Genomic DNA, 17,733 nt, shown 5'->3' with positions numbered 1-17,733 from the left:
CTAGCTTTTTGTTGGTTAATTGAAAATAAAAAGTTTCACAGGCTTTTGAACTTACAACTGGCTTTCAATGATAATTCTTACGTCTCAGTTCCCCTAGTAGCTAGGATTCCAGGCATGAAACACTAATGCCCAGATAGTTGTTTTAGTTTGAAGTCTACATGATCAGATAAAAGTATGGCTATTCTTGACTGCTTTGAAGATTCATATATTGGAAAGTCTTTTTCCTTGTTTTCATCATAATTCTGTTTGCTTTTGTCAGTGAGTTGTATTTCTGATAGACAACAAATACTTGCATTTCATGTTTTGATCCATTTGACATGTTATTGAATAGTTAAAACCATTAACATTCAATGTTAATATTGAGAGGTGTTGTATTGCCTGTCATTTTGCTGTTATTGTGAAACCTGCTTCCTTTCCTGCTTTCCTAATTACTCTCTTTATTTATATATTTTGCTTTCTATTATCTACTTCTGTGGGTAGGATTTCCTTAAATAACTTTTGCAGTGCTGGTTTTGTAATGATGGACTTTTTTACCCTTTATTTATTCTGGAAGGTTTATATTTTTCTATCAGTTATGAAAGATAGCTTCTTTGGGTACAGGTCCAGGTTGGCGGTTGTCTTTCATATCTTGAATTAGTATTCATGGTGAGAAATCTATCATTGTAAATTGTAATCGATTCCTATTCTAGGTTACTGGACTTCTCTTGTAGTTTTCAGTATTCTTTCTTTACCCTGTATATTTGGTGTTTTGTTTTTTTTTTAACTACAGTGTGACTAGTGGATTGCCTATTTAGGATTCTCCAAGACAGTCATATGGAAGACCCTGACTTTTCAATATTGGGGAAGTGTTTTCTCATCATTTTATAGAATCTATCCTTCTCATTCAGAGAGAAAATGGTAGGTGCTTCAAATCCATCCTCAGTAAATACACTTGTAATCATCTAGATTCCTGATTCTCAAGTCTTTCCATTGTCAAACCATATTCATCCCTCTAAGATAGTGTCAAGACATTATGGGTCTGAGACAGGAGCTCCATCAAGTCTAGTGAAGGGCTGATAAAGGCTTAGGATACCAAACCTCACATGGTGGCAGTGCTGTGTGAGTGTGAGGAACACTTCCAGGATTCTTGGCTTCTCTTTTTTCTGCCTTCTGCTCTTCCATGTTGGCTCCAAATGGGATTTTCTCCTTTGGCTAACTCTGGGGAATCTCATATTCAATGAAGTGACAAACTCCAGAAGTCAGAAGATTCACCCAATGACCCTGTTTTGTTTGTTTCTTTTTGTACCTCTATAGTTTGGGGTACTGATTTATTGACTCTCAGGGCTCATATATACTAGTAGGCACCTCAATAAGCTGTTACTTTAAAAAAAAAAAAGCTCAAAAGGTAAAGAGGTTTTGCACAGCAGTAATCTTAACTACATGAGAGACTGAGATCTGAAAATCGCAGTTCAAACCCTGCCCCAGAAGGTCAGTCTGTGACCTTGGGAGGTCAGTTAACCTCCCAAACCAGAAGTGTGGTTCAAGTGATAGAGCACAAGCTTTGAGTGAAAAAGCTAGAGAGCACCCAGACCCTATATTCCAATCCCAGCACCAGCATAAAACCACAGAAAGAGAGAGAAAAAAGAGAGAAAAGGAAGGAAAGAAGGAAGGACGGAAGGAAGGAAGGAAAGGACACTTTACCAGCAAAAACAAACACTAAAAGTGAAAGGTTAGAAAAGCTATTCTAAGAAATGGAAATTAACCAAATGTAAATGTCCTCATATCTGACAAAGAAAACTTCAAAAAGTCTGAGATAAAGTAATTTCATATTGATAAAGGATACAGACCATCAAGAGGATATAATAATGGTTTAAAAAGGCACCGGAAGACCAATGCACCCAATTTCATACAACAAGCACTGCTGTACATAGAGCAGAGATAGTCCCCTAATCATCTTGACCCTGAAAAGAAAATTAACAAGGAAACTTCAGAATTAACTGACAACATAGAGCAAATGGAAGTAGACATTTGCAGTTACAGATTAAACATCATCCCTGCAATCCAGGAAACTTTCTCCAAAATAAATAATATTTGAGGGCACAAAGGCAGTATTATTTTCTTTTTTCTTTCTTTTACTTCTCTCTATTACTGTATAGTAATTATGCAAAGGAAGGCTTGGCAAATATAAGCGAAGATTATATTTTAGTATACCACAGTGGAACTAAGAAGAGACATCAAGATAAACTACAAAAATATTGAAATTTATGGAGATTGAACAAAACATTTTTGAATGATTTATGAGTTATTGAAGATTTAAGAGATAAGTTGACTCTTGAAATCAATTCATCTACAAAATATGGTTACACTTTGGATTCAGGTTCAGTAAGAAAGAACTGAACTCTAGTCATTGTTTTCTGACATGTCCATTTTCTTATTTTAAATTGAATTTTTAAAGGTCAACAAACTTCTAAGTTAAAATGTAGCTAATTTGAACTAAAAATCAAGTCTAGAAAATCATACAGTGTCTGACTATATGCTTTGTTTCTATCTTTTAGCATTCTTTCATCTGACTCCACAATAGAAACTGAGGAAGAAAACACAAATAAATGGTGAGTTCTAAATGTACATACATTTTCCCTTGCATATATGTATACATATTCACACATGCATGAAAGCATATTTGCAGAGAAAAACAGATTGAGACTTCATTGGCAGTATTGGTGACAATATGGTCTCTTTGATAGACTATTTTTTCTTTTTTTATGTTGTTAATTAATTAATTTCCAAATGTTCACTGTAAAGCTATTTGTGTCAGAAAAGGATGAAAGTAATTTGTATAAATATATTATATCCATTAAATAGCATGTTATATAGTACCACATACTAAAAACAAAGAAAAGTAAAACATGTCAAGAGTAACAAATAAATAGTTGCCTCAGGTATACAAGAGTTGATTACAGGAATGTACCATCAAGGATAGACTATTTTTTCTAAGAACCTTTCATTATAATATCCATAGGTACCTTTCTATCTTAGTTGTTTGAAAGAAGAAATATCATAAGAATGCTTCTAGCGCTAGGAGTGGCTTAGTAGAGTGCTTGCCTAGTATGCATGAAGCCCTGAGCTCCATTTCTGTGTACCACATATACAGAAAAAGGTGAAAGTGCTACTGCGGCTAAAGTGGTAGAGTGCTGGCCTTGAGAAAGCTCAAGGACAGTGCTTGGGCCCTGAGTTCAAGCCCCAGGACTAGCAAAAAAAAAAAAAAAAAGAATGCTTCTTCCTCCAAAACTGTAGTAGTAGTCAAAAACTCTAAGAGCATGATAATGTCTGTATGAGGCAAGAGAAGAGAGAATTCTGTATGACATCAATGGGCAGAAAAGTGGCACCCTCAGTAGAAATAATAGAGTTAATAGACCGGGCACCTGTCTCTCACCCTCCAGAGCTCTGCCACCATGTAAAGCTGGTGCCCTAAATCCAAACCCAGTATCATGGTGAATCCCAGTCCTCCCTTCCATCCCCCCATCTAAAGCAGGGAAAAGGTATCTATGAGATATGAAGAGTACAGCTTGGTGGAGGGACTTGAGAATGAGGAAATTAGAGGGAAAGGTTGATGCATACCTACAAACTCAAGTTGAATTGCAGCATAAATTTAATCCAAAATGCTGGTACATGTATTAGTCACTTGCAGTAATTAAAAAAAAGTTCAACTTCAACTTGGATTCTTGAAGCAGTTACACCAACACTTCAGAGGGAGCTCAAGAGTATCTATGCATCATAGGAGACTTAATAATTGTAGGTAAAAGTGGTATACTAGTTTGTAAATAGTTATTCAATATATACATTTTAAAAGTTCAACCACTTTAGAAAATGTAGAGTAGCTGGGCGGGGTGGCTCACACCTATAATCCTAGCTACTCAGGAGGCTGAGATCTGAGGATTGCAGTTCAAAAGACAGCCCAGCACTAAAGTCAAGACTCTTATTTCCAATTAACCACTGGAAAACAGGAAGTGGCACTGTGGCTCCAGAGGTAAGATGGTAGCCTGGAGCTGAAGAGCTCAGAGACAATACCCAGACCCACAACCAAAATAAAATGTAAAGTAATTGTACATATTTTAACCAAAAAGAATTAATTCTCAGAACTCATTTGAAATCTCTAAATCTTGATATCTTTAATCCTAAACACTGGCCTGAAGAAAATGACCTCAGTTGTCTCTCCTCCGAGAGATCTTGGAGGTATCTCATCTTTTTTTTTTTTTTTTTTTGTATTTTATTGTCAGGATAACATATAGAGGGATTACAGTTACATTTGTCAGGTAATGGGTACATTACTTCTCGAACCTTGATACTCTTTCTCCTGTTTTTGTTTTTTTTTTTTTTTAATTGTCAGGGTAATGTATAGAGGAGTTACAAATACATTCACCAGGTAGTAGGTGCATTACCTCTCACTTGTTGATATCTCTTCTCATGTTTTTGTTCCTATTTCCCTCCCCCACCTCCTCCCAAACATCTTGTTTCCTCCCCATTCCTTTCCTATTTCAAAATAAACAAATGTATATGCAATATACCAGGTAACAAAGTCAGATACAATAACAATATGAGATTAACCAAAGGGCAAAAAAAAAGAAGAGAAATAACATAGTACATCTTGCAAAGATTGTATCAAATCTTGGAATTAACCATGGGGGGAAAATATAGTTTTTTGGATAATGAGTCTAAAATTCTTTCTTAAAATTTTTTGTGCTTTAGAATTAATGAGTTTTTATTGTTCAGATAATTTTTCACATCGCCCTTCCATGTAACAAATCTCTAATGACACATTTTTCCCTTGTTGGTGGCTAAGAAGTCCAAAATAGATGGTGGTGAATATGTTGCTGCCATAAAAAAAAAAAAAGAAGTAAATCAATCTGGTATTGGAGGAGAGGAGCTATTGATTGGTCCTTACCTTAGAAAAACAGGGCTATACTGAGTCAAACAAGGAAAACTATGAAAGGTACCAAATGTATGGAGGTTATATACACCAATGACTAATTTTACAAACCAGTACACTGAATCTATTCACAAATAGTTTTTGTAATTTAAAATTTTTAAATGTCATAAATAGTACTTTTATTACAAAATTAACAGAAAAATTAGAATGTTACTTTTTTTCAATAGTAGCCCTTCCTCATTCTTCCTAGACATCTTTCAATTCAATTTTGTGAATTTTTGACTATGAGCAAATGGAAACAGTAGCAAAGGGAGAGAGTACATTTTACTGAATAAAGATGTCTGGATTTATTCAGTTATCATGATCAATTTTTACTTGCTTCTGAGTAATCTTACTGGGGAATCTTCCTAATGCACTGATCTGATAGCATTTTACATGTGCACACTGTAATTGTATTCTGAAAATCACTTAACTGTAGATAGATTCAAGAGACTTCCCAACTTGTGTCACTGTTGAATCCTGCTATTTTACTGAAAGCCTTTATAAGATTTTAAGTGGGTTTTCTTGGTGGGACGTTTTAGGTCTTTTAGGCATAGGAATAATTCAATTTCTTCTTGTTTGGCTTGTATTCATTTCATTTCTTTTTCTTCCCTTACTGCTCTGGATAAGCATTAAATGAGGGTAGAAATAGTGGGCACCTTCGCCTCATTCATAACTATAGAGGAAATGGATTATTTTGTTTCCTTTTGCCTGCAATATTGGCTACAGATAGTCTTTACTGTATTGAGATACATTTTCTGTTCCTAGTTCTTTCAGGGCTTCTGTCATGAAGTGATGTTAATTTTTGTGAAAAACCTTTTCTGCACTTGTTGAGATGGTCCTGTAATTTTGGTTCTTTGATCTGTTTATATTAATTGATTTGCATATATTGAGCCATTTTTGCATCCCTCAAATGAAAGCCAATTGATCAGTCTATGGCATTTTTATGTTGTCGAATTCAGTTTGTATTTTATTGAGAATATATGTAACTGCATTCATCAAGGACATTGGCCTATAATTTTTTCTTGTGCCTTTACTTAGTTTTGTTGATACTGGTTTCATAGAATGAGCTAGGTAGCATTCTTTTCCTACATTAAAATTAGTTCTTTAATGCTCTCAGAAGACTCATCAGTGGGTCCATCTGGTCTTGGGCTGTCTTTCTTGTCAGATTTTATTATGGTTTTAATTTCATTGCTTGTGACAGATCTATTTAGGTGGTTTGTATCCTATTGATTAGATGTTAATAGGCTATATGCATTTACAAATTTATCTCGGTTCTTTTTTCTAGATTTTTCAGTTTATTCAAATATAGGTAATATAGATTCTTATGGTTTCTTGGAGGCTTTTTTGTGGTTGTTGTTAAGTTGGGTTTTTTTTTTTTTTGCCAGTCCTGGGCTTGAGCTTAGGGCCTGAGCATTGTCCTTGGATTTTCTCAAGGCTAGAGCTCTACCACTTGAGCCTCAGCACCACTTAAGGCTTTTTCTATATATGTGGTACCAAGGAATCGAACCCAGGTCTTCGTGCATGCTAGGCAAGCACTTTAACCACTAGGCCAAACTCCCGGTCCCGGTTGTTGTTAAGTTTGACTAAGGTTTTTCCGATCCTGTTTTAACTTTTAATGGGCCCACTCTTCATTTTTTTTTTTTTTTGCACCAGTCCTGGGACTGAACTCAAGGCCTGAGCGCTCTCCTTGGGTTTTCTCAAGGCTAGAACCTTACCACTTGAGCCATAGCACCACTTCTGGCCTTTTCTGTGTATGTGGTACCAAGGAATTGAACCTGGAACTTTGTGCATGCTAGGCAAGTACTCTACCACTAGGCCAAACTATCCAGTACCCAACCCCCACCCCCACCCCTGACCTTCTTTTTTTGTTGGTTGTGCACTTGAACTCTGGGCCTGAACACTGGCCCTGAGCAATTCAGCACAAGGCTAGTGCTCTACCATGTTGAGCCACAGCTCTACTTCCTGAGTTTGTTATTTTTTTTAATGTAGTACTCAAAGCTGTGACATTCCTTTTTAGCATTGCCTTTGCTGTGCCCTAAAGGTTGTAGTAAAATTTTCTTTGATGTTTATTTGATTCAAAAAATGCTTGCATTCCAGCACTATTTCTTCAGTCATCCTACTGATCATTTGGAAATAAACTGTTTAGTCTACATGTTTGAATCTTTCTGTAGTTTCTTCTGCTGTTAATTTCTGGTGTTTCATTGTGATTCTGAAAATTAAAAAGTTATTCTAATTTCTTGTATTATTTAAGGTTTTCTTTTCTTTTTCTTTTTGCCAGTCCTGGGCTTGAGCTCAGGGTCTGAGCATTGTCCTTGGGCTTTCTCAAGGCTAGAACCATACCACTTGAGCCATAGCACCACTTCCAGCTTTTTCTAGGTATGTAGTACCAAGGAATAGAACCTGGGTCTTTGTGCATGCTTGGCAAGCACTCTACCACTAGGCCAAACTCCTGGCCCCTATTTAAGGTGTTCTTTAGGTACTAAAATAATTTCTACTCTGGAGAATATTCTATGAGCTACTTAGAGGACTGTGTTGAAGAAGAGGTATATTCCATAGATGTCTCTTAGCCCTTTGGTCTATAGTGCTATTTAATTGTGATGTGTCCTTGTTATTTAGCATAAATTCAAAGTAAAAATAAAAGTATTTTCTCTCCTATTTTTCTATCAAATTGCTTTATTCCTTATTTGGTCTATAGTGCCATTTAATTATGATGTGTCCTTGTTTTTTTAGCATAAATTCAAAGTAAAAATAAAAGTATTTTCTCTCCTATTTTTCTATTAGATTGCTTTATTCTGTTCACTTTACTGAAACATCCAGTCTATTTCTAATCATCAATGCCTGCATCTCAGTGTCTTAAAAAGTATACCTTTATGGGCTGGAAAGCGTAGTCTAACATGCATGAAGCCCTGGGTTTGATTCCTTGGTGCCACATGCACAGAAAAAGCTGGAAGTGGTGCTATGGCTCAAATGGTAGAGACTTAAAGAAAAAAAGCCCAAGGACAGCGCCCAGGCCCTGAGTTCAAGCCCCAGAACCGGCAAAAGAATTTTTTTAAATTATACCTTTGCTTCTTCATCAGTAACCAGAACCAAACTGAACTTGTACTTCTGAAAGATATATGACCTGATTTTACTTCTATATTTTAAAATTATCTTTAAGTAGTTTTATAAGTTGCTATTTAATAAAGCAGTTTGCGAATGCACTGCATTTTACTAATGTCACGCCTTCAGTATTGTCACTCACCCTTCCCAACCAAGCCCCTTCCTTACTTTTCTTAATTTTGTAGTATCGTATTACATTCTTGACTGCATTCACTTCCATTGTTCCCTTCATTAAACACTGAATTGCAAAGTCCCCAAACTCTATAATAATATAATGAGGTTCTGGTGGTATTGTATTGGTGTTTGAATTCAGAGCCTTATTTTGGCTAAACAGGTGCTGAGGCACATCTTCCACAGCTCCTGCTTTGTTTTCTTCCTTTTATTATTGAGTTTTATGTTCTTTACATTTGCTTTTAGAATGATTTATTTGCATTTTACCTGGTACAGTTCATGATACATTAGGTATTCTGATTTATTTTGTAGTTCTGAATTCCTCTAATTTAATACCTTTCCTGTACAAGACATCTTCCTTATGCCTGCCACTTCACTTTGATTCCTTACAAATAGGAGCAGAACATTTTTCTGCGTATAGGCTTGTCAAGTCACAGTCTTTGTCCTGTAAACTGCACAGACTGGTTGAAGCTCTTTAACAATAACCGAGAGAGAGATTGGAGGGTCTAGAGATCTCTTCTCTGTGCCTCCGTCAGCCTGGTAGACATAGTTCTGTATTGTTACCCTGTTAGGCAAGTTCAGATTTACTATAACACTTTTTCATTTCCCAGAGACTCAATTGATGTGTGAGATCAGAGGGGGCTTTTGTACCAAGGGAATAGAAGTCATGGGGGAGAGAATTCACCTCCTGGGCCAGCTTAGATCCTACTCTACACTACCTTAGCATACTAAGCCAGGGTAAAGGTAGTAAGCAGTATGTAGTAGGAGAGGAGATGTGTGGAAGATTAGAATTGGGCATTTCCTGTATCTCAAGTTAACAGCCTTCATTCATGACCAGCCTCCATCCTCAGTATTCATTTTATAGTCTTGGGCACAGGCTATGAGCATTGTCATGGGGTTTGTTCCACTCAGAGTAGAATTTTGGTCTAAAGACAAGAGACCCATTTAGTGCCCTTGTTCATCCCTGACATCTCTCATTTAACTGCTGCGGGAACAGATCTGGTATAATGGTATAATGACTTGCCTAGGATTCCACAATGTGTTCTTGGGAGAACTGACATCAGAAAACAGCTCCCTTTTACCTTTGTGCTCTGGTTGATGGCTTCAAGTCTAATTCTACCATAGTGTAAGGCTTAGAACTGTATACCCAAGGGAAATATCATTGAATATCTAAAACTAGGTGGTTGTTTTCCATATATATTCAGGATGTGAAAGTGAAACAGAAATGTAAACACTTCAGTTATCAGTAAAACACTTTTTTATAAAGCTGCTGAGGAATTTCAATGATACTTATAGACAGACCTTTGCTTTTTGGATAAACTCATAATATGTGCTGGATTTCATAATATGTGATTGGTTTCATTTATTAACTTTTACAGCACTGATCCCAAGAAAACTGTGGATCTCATCATGACATCCTTAGTTTTTAGGTACGTAAGACTCTAGAAATAACAAGCAATAAAATTTAGTACTAAAATTTTAATGGCAAAATATCTGAAAAAGTTGAAATGGGTCGGGAGTTTGGCCCAGTGGTAGAGTACTTGCTTAACATGAACAAAGCCCTGGGTTTGATTCATCAGTCCCACATACATAGAAAAAGCCAGAAGTGGTACTGTGGCTCAAGTGGTGGAGCCCTAGCCTTGAGAAAGCCCACAGACAGTACTCATGCTATGAGTTCAAGCCCCAGGACTGGCCAAAAACAAAACTGGAAGTGGCGCTGTGGCTCAAGCGGTGGGGTGGTAGTAACCTTCAGCTAAAGAGCTTAGGGACAATGCCCAGGCCCAGAGTTCAAGCCCCACAACCTACAACAACAACAAAAAAGTTGAAACAGAACAAAAAATTGTCACTGTCAAGGTGTTACAAAATACACCATATGCCCCTTATCAATATAATTTAACTTATATTGGAAAATTGGCTTAGGCTAGACATTTAAACTTGCAAAGAAATGACATTGTCTAATGGAATATTGATATGTTTTTTTCTACTTATGCAAGTAATAAAGCATTGTAAAGTTTTGTAAGTATAGATTGCATTCTATCAAATACTTTATATATGTTATTACTCAATTCTGGAAGCATGTTATTTAGGCTGCTTCTCTAGATAAAAGAATGATTTTAAGCCTGGTGCGGTGGCACACGCCTGTAATCCTAGCTACTCAGGAGGCTGAGATCTGAGGATCATGGTTCAGAGCCAGCCTGGGCACTAAAAAGTCTGTGAGACTCTTATCTCCAATTAATCACCAGAAAATGGGAAGTGGTGCTGTGGCTCAAGGGGTAGAGCACTAGACTTGAACAAAAAGTGTCCAAGGACAGTGCCTAGGACCTGAGTTCAAGCCCTGGGACTGGCAAAAAAAAAAAAAGAATTACTCCGGTTGATGAAATTATATTTACTGTAAGAGGGACTTGTCATTTTATTTCAGTTTTGCTCTATCTTGCAGTGTTGTTCTGATGTAACATCTAGGGTATGGGGTTAGTGGGAATGTCATTCATTAATGACTGCCTCTGTTGGGTAAAAATGGAATAGTTTTTGAAGTTCTACTACACTATAACTTTTCCTACCACTGACATTTTGATACCTGATAAATGGCTTTAATAATTATTTTACTAAGGAGAAAAAACACATTGTCTTTATTTGTTTCAGGATATTTGGAATCTTACTGCTTTTAATAGATATAGTGCTAACTGCTATGGATATGTTAGTCCCTCATGACACAAATTATATTCCATTGGAATATAGACTGATTTCATTGGCAATTGGCCTATTTTTTCTTATCGATGTTCTCTTTCATATATACGTAGAAGGGTAAGTTTTATTCTTTTTTTTTAAGGCTATATCTACATTGTGCTGTTATAAGAAGTATCCTAGGCTCTTGAGCCTACTAGCTCAGACCCACTGTTTAATTATGTACATTAAACTCCTTTACCACTACAAAAATAAATTTAAAAAAAATCCTAAGATACTTAGCAGGTCAACCCGACCAAATTATGTTCCACCTCATTAAAATAATTCTTCTTGATGTCATGGGCCGCAGATAAAAGTCAATCCCAACCCAGTTTTTTTTATAAATACAATGCATCTTTTTTAAAATTGTAATTAATAGAAGGATTACATTATATTCACCAGACAGAAGAGAAGGTGCATTACTTCACAAACATGGATACCCTTCCTCATGACATGGTCCCATTTCCCTCTCCCCCTCCCCCCGCTCATCTTGATTTCCCCCCTTCCCTATCTAATTTCAAATAACCAATTAAGTACATATAAAATATATCAGGTGACAAGGTGAAATATTGTAACAATATGAGATAACCAAGGGATGGCAAAAGAGATGAGAGTTAACATAGTACATTAAGGACAACAGTCACTCATTATATGGCTTTTGTTTTCTTATCCTGGAGGTCCTTACATTTATTGTCATACTATTTGGCCTTATGTCTCTAGATTTTGTTCTATTGTAAATCTCTGCTAGGAGCAACCCAGTTTTTCATTAATTGGCTTTCATTAGTTTTATATTGCAACTGACACTCTCACAATGTATTCTAGAAAGTACCTTCAACAGCTTAAAGTGATGCAGAAAAGGGCCAGGCAATTAATGTGCCAACATGTATGGTAAGAAGAGGATGTATGTGAAGTCTAAGCAGTAGTACTTTGATTATGACTTGATGCTCAACTAAGATTTGGTGGTATCTGAAATACTAGACACTAGATTATAGTCATTCATTAAAATGGCCATTTCATTCAAACAAAAACCTGTGAGGAATGCTTATCTCATTAGTGAAAAGTGGTAGTAAGAAAGTAATAGACTGTCTCTTTTCTGTTTCCTGGTTTTCTGACCTAGTGGGTGGGTAGGACAAGCCTTGCAGCTGTACTGCTGTGGGAGTCAGGGACTGGATTTCTGGGCCTCCCTTTCTCCAGAGCACTTCACAATACAGTTTGTGTTCTTTGCTGATGACTTTTTTTGGGGGCGGGGGGGGGGGGGGGGGGGGGGAAGGTCATGGGACTTGAACTTGCCTGGGTGCTGTCCCTGAGCTCTTCAGCTCAAGGCTACCACCCTACCTTTGAGCCAAGCCCCACTTCCCATTTTCTAGGTTAATTGAAGATAAGAGTCTCGGGTCCTTTTGGTCCTTTTGTGCCCGGGCTGGCTTTGAACCGTGATCCTCAGATCTCAGCCTTCTGAGTAGCTAGGATTACAGGTGTGAGCCACCATGCCGGCTCTTTTTTTTTTTTTCCCCAATCCTGGGGTTTGAACTCAGGGCCTGGGGCACTGTCCTTAGATAATTTTTGCTCAAAGCTAGTACTTCGTTATTTGAGCCACAGCGCCACTTCTGGCTTTTTCTGTATATGTGGAACCAAGGAATTGAACCCAGCACTTCGTGGATACTGGGTGAGCACTCTACCACTAAGCTATGCTCCTGGCCCCTACTGGTGGCTTTTTAATCCTGCTTTTGAGCTAAGGAGAGCTTACTGCCAGGCTAGTGTGAGCCTGAAAAAGGCTGCCTCAGAGTTAAAAGATGCTTTTCCTGAAGGCCTGGCGCTCACCTCTGAAGGAACCCGTGTTGGAAAAGAACATATAGTAGATGGAAGTCTTTGTCCTGAGAAGGAATCAGAAGCCCCTTGGGATTCCAGGGTGTGTGCAAGGCCAGATCATGAGTTCAGAAGAGCAGTTCTTACCCCTCTCATACATAATATGCTGCTCATACATTCTTTCTTAGCCCATTGCTTTAATGATGTGATGTACTGGGCTTGATATTCAACAGAGTTGAACACTCTCACTTTTCTTCTCCACCTACATTGGAGAAGGCAGTGTATGCCTCTTGTCCAGTGGTTTGGTTATAGCTCTTATTTTTTAAACTTGTATTGCCATCATATCTGTAAATATATTAACATTTGTAAATATAATAGACATGCATATTAAATTGTAAATTTTAATAAAATTTATGTTTAAATTTAATTTTAACTAAAAATACATAGTAAATGTAAATTTACTACTTGAGAGCTTTTCCTAATATTATATTTTCCCTTAGTCTAGCCTAGTCAATGCATTTTAAATAATCCATTAAAGTACAATTTTGAATGAAGACAAATCAGATAACTTGTGCTCCTCTTGGATAAAGTAACCATTTTTTCATTGTCTTTTACAGCAAAAAGCAGTATTTTTCTGATGCACTTAACATCTTAGACACAGTCATCGTTGGCATCACCTTATGTATTGATGTCATTTATATATTTGTTGATTCTAGAATTTTTAAAGACAACTCACGGTATGAAACATGATTTATCTGGTAAACTTTACTTTCATCTGTTCTTTTGTTTAGTTATTTTCTATGGCTCTAATCTTGAATACTAACTGATTTCTGTTTAGTTTCTGTACCAAATAAGCTTTTTTTAAAGATAAAATGTTTAGGAATGATGACATGGGTTAATTAGTAAAGTGCCTACTTAGCAAGTACATGGACCTGAGCTCAATTCTCAGTACCACTAAAAAAGAATTTAAAAAAATACCTTGAAAACTATTAAAAATGATGCATTTAAGGTCAGTAAAAAGTATATACATGGGCCAGGAGTTTGGCCTAGTGGTAGAGTGCCTGCCTCGCATGCACAAAGACCCAGGTTCGATTCCTTGGTACCACATACATAGAAAAAGCCAGAAGTGGTGCGGTGGCTCAGGGTAGAACGCTAGCCTTGAGGAAAGTCCAAGGACAGTGCTCAGACCCTGAGCTCAAGCCCAGGACTGGAAAAAATATATGTATACATTTATGTACCTTTTCTTAGATACAGGAAATAGAACATCTAATGAAGAAACTTTCATTTTTAACCTCTCCCCTAAATCTCTATTTGTGTTTCAACCACAAATCCATTACATTTAAAGTCCAGTATTGACTCGAGTCTGTGTACGGTTTGAGTGACTCCAGCTTTCATAATCCCTTAAAAAAACAGCAAGTGGAAACCAAAAAAGTGACATATATGACAATACAGAGGAAGAATTTTGCACTGTCTAGAAATGGAGAATATTAAGTCAAAGTTAAAGCAGTGAGGGGTGAGGGAGTATACTGTGTCTGAAGGCTTGGTGTCTGTATGTGTATGTCTCACTGTCTCTAAGTTAGGTAGAAGAGAGCACATGTGTATTGGAATGTAGATGCTAGGGGGCCTTTAGATGTATTTATTAGAAGTCAAATAAGTAGATTCTTTCCTACTTTCATTTCCCAGAGTTCCACTTTGGTCCCCATTAAATATATAATGTGATAAGCTTTTGGAATTTGTAGGGTCCTCCAACAGGCAATCTTAGTACCACTTGAGAACCTGCTATCATGGGAGTAGAACGCCTCAGGGAAGTTCTCCATTAGATTTGCAACTTGTGTTTAACAAATTCTAGATAACTTGTCTGTACACATCCACACCAGTTCTCTGTTATGGTGTTTCTGTGGGGTTTTGTTGTTTTGTTTTGTTTTGGGGGGTTGTAGGACTTGAACTTAGGGCTTGGGCACTGTCTCTGAGCCTTCTGTTATGGTGTTTCTGATGGGAAGAGAATCACCAGCCATTAGTTTGGGAAGTAGCCAGGCCATTGCCTGCCTGAGGTACACATAGTAACCACATAGCAAGCCTCTGTTATCCAAGAGAGGAACACCAGTGGACAAAACTCAGCTCATCTGGGGGGAAAGATGAAAAGTACTGATCTTAGACTAAAAGATTTCTAATCTATAGATTCTAATAGATTTATTACTATTTCTTTAGACCATAATTTTTTAACCTTAGCATTGATATTATAGATTGGACAATTATTTATTGGGGCAGGGTGGAAAGAGAGCAAAACATTCTAAAATTCTCCCTAAATTTCCATTCATTATAGAGTATCTAGAAGCATTTCTAGCCTCCATCACTAGATCTGATTGTGACAACTGAAAGTATATCCACATGTTAGCCCATATCCTCTGGGGCCAGTGGTGTAGTTGACTGATAGAGCACTAGCGCCACATGCAAAAGGCCCTGGGATTAAAGAATGAGTACACCCACCACACCCACACACACAGTGTAACATCCACACTGATGAACTCTTCTATTCTGAACTATTAAGGAATCTTTTTAAAATTTATCTATAAATTTATTTAGAGCGTCCATCTTTCGAGATCTCAGGCTTATTACTCTGTTAAGACTGTTTCATCTTATAAATCAGAGGAGGCACCTTGAGCAATCTACTAGAAGGCTGGTGAGTGGATAAAGCATGTTTCTTTTCTTACCATGAATTACCTGCAAGAGTTGTAGATAGCAATATAAAATTCTTTGTGGTTGCCTTATATTTTATAAATTGATTTTTTTTAACTCTCAGGTGTCCAGAGACAGGAAAAGATACAACAAGGAAGGATTTGATCTTGACTTAACCTACATTACTGGTTTGTGAAACTTTTAACTGTTGCTTAATCTTGATTGACTTACCTTAATGTCACATTTTTCTTCTTGGTAACAATGTTATTTTTGGTTTTCTCAAACCAAAATATTTGTATCTAAGCCGTGTTGATTTGTGCTTTTTGTTTTGTTGCGCCCACCCCCTTTTTTGTACCAGAAATGAACTCTGACCCTCATGCATGTTAGGGAAGTGCTCTACCATTTGAGCCATACCTGTAGCCCCTTTTTGTATTGGTTATTTTCTTTCTTTTTTTTTTGCCAGTCCTGGGGCTTGAACTCAGGCTCTGGACACTGTCCTTAAGCTGTCTCAAGGCTAGCTCTCTACCACTTGAATCACAGCACCTCTTCTGGCTTTTTCTGTGTGTGTCGTACCGAGGAATTGAACACAGGGCTTTTGTACATGCTAGGTGAACACTCTACCACAAGGGCATGCTCCTGGCCCCTGTACTGTTTCTTTTCAAGATAAGGTCTCAGTGTTCCAGCTATCCTGGACTACAGTTCTTCTACTTGTGTTTACCTATGCCAGATGAGGGAGGTATGCCACTGCATTAAGCCATTAATTGAGATGAAATCTAGATTTTCAAGCTTGAGCTACCATGTCCAGCTTTGATCTTCCCCCTGCTTTCTTCTTTCTCCCTTCCTTCTTCTTCCTTTCTTACTTCCATCCTTTTTTCTTCCCTCCCTCACTCCTTTCTTTCCTTCCTTCCTTCATCTTGCTTGCTTGTTCTCTCATCATAATCTTCCAAAGTACTCTTTATCTGTGATGATATATGCTGTATGTTAGGGTAACATATTGATATATTACAAAACCTCATGTCATTTCAAATCAAGACTTGGTGACTGGGATGGAATTTTCAGGCAGATCTACTGGAATATCATTTGGAATTTATTCAGTTTGGGTAGATATCTCAAGGATCCAAAGGAGACCTTTTATCTGCCTAAAATTCTAGAGAATGAGGCCACTAGTTTGTAGGTCTCAGGTTTTCTGGAAAGCACTAAGCACCAATTGAACCCCAAGGAATACCATGCCAATTTAACTTATTCTGTTGAATAATTTAATGTGTCATCTTGGTTATCCTAGCAATGTATGGATCTTCCTGTCAGTTTCTATCTTTAAAGTTCTTTTCTCCTTCTGAAAAAAGAATTTGGTTATATGTATAATACATGTATATATTTCTCATCTCTCATAGCATTCATAACAGCAATCATTTTGACTTTCAGAGCGTATTATTGCCATGTCATTTCCATCCTCTGGACCACAGACATTCTTTAGGAACCCAATAGAGGTAAGCATATCCATATAACTAGTGGCTATTTCTCACTGAGCACTGTAGACTCAGTCTTAGTATTGACCCAGGGAGGATAGTATTCTACAAGTTTATATTTTCAGGTGAAAAATCAAGTAGCATGGTACCAACTTGCTTTTGTTTACAACACACCACTCCAAAAATTACTGATTTGTACCAGCAACCATTTATTTAGCTCAAGATAGCTATGGTTTGTAGACTTGGATTGGGGTTAATGGAGTGAGTCAAATGATTAGGTACAGGATTGGCTACCTCATTGGACTAATCTGGGCATCTCTGTGCAGCTGCTGGGTCATCTGAGCACTAGCTGATCTGAAAGAACTTGACTAGTTGGCTTGGGTAGCATCCTCAGGAGTTAAGTGTGTTCAGATAGGAATCTTGGACTTCAGTCAGGCTTTCTAAGAGTAGACAACATGTTTTCCTAGTATCCTTTTTTCCTTTTTTTGTGGGTCATGGAACTTGAACTCGGCCTGGATGCTGTTCCTGAGCTCTTCAGCTCATGGCTACCACCCTATCCTTGAGCCAAGCCCCACTTCCCGTTTTCTAGAGGTTAGTTGGAGATAAAGACTCTCAGGTCCTTTTGTGCCCAGGCTTTGAACCTTGATCCTCAGATCTCAGCCTCCTGAGTAGCTAGGATTACAGGCGTGAGCCCCCATGCTGGCTTTTCCTAGTATCTTTAAGTAGTTACACAAAGAATTTACCATGCAACAAAGCAGTTTATGAATATATTTATGATTGTGTCTTGATCAATGCCACTCCAGTATTAACTTCTCATCCATCCCTCTCCACCCACTCCTTCCATCACTT

At 37.4% G+C, this 17,733-nt stretch overlaps 1 protein-coding gene across 1 annotated transcript in view; it reads left to right on the top strand.

Moving 5' to 3' along the window:
• Positions 1-17,733, top strand: part of LOC150056984 (phosphatidylinositol 3,4,5-trisphosphate 3-phosphatase TPTE2-like) — a 105,115-nt gene that overhangs the window by 64,508 nt on the left and 22,874 nt on the right. Inside the window, exons 25-31 of the mRNA XM_090341794.1 lie at positions 2,535-2,588; positions 9,598-9,648; positions 10,859-11,020; positions 13,360-13,479; positions 15,326-15,422; positions 15,543-15,606; positions 16,841-16,905. Coding sequence (XP_090197920.1) covers positions 2,535-2,588; positions 9,598-9,648; positions 10,859-11,020; positions 13,360-13,479; positions 15,326-15,422; positions 15,543-15,606; positions 16,841-16,905 — 613 coding nt within the window. The remainder of the gene's footprint in view (positions 1-2,534; positions 2,589-9,597; positions 9,649-10,858; positions 11,021-13,359; positions 13,480-15,325; positions 15,423-15,542; positions 15,607-16,840; positions 16,906-17,733) is intronic.

The sequence above is a fragment of the Megascapheus bottae genome, chromosome 11, assembly GCF_031878675.1.
Source record: "Megascapheus bottae isolate mThoBot1 chromosome 11, mThoBot2.hap1, whole genome shotgun sequence".
Classification (NCBI taxonomy): domain Eukaryota; kingdom Metazoa; phylum Chordata; class Mammalia; order Rodentia; family Geomyidae; genus Megascapheus; species Megascapheus bottae.
This window is presented reverse-complemented; position numbering and strand designations above follow the sequence as displayed.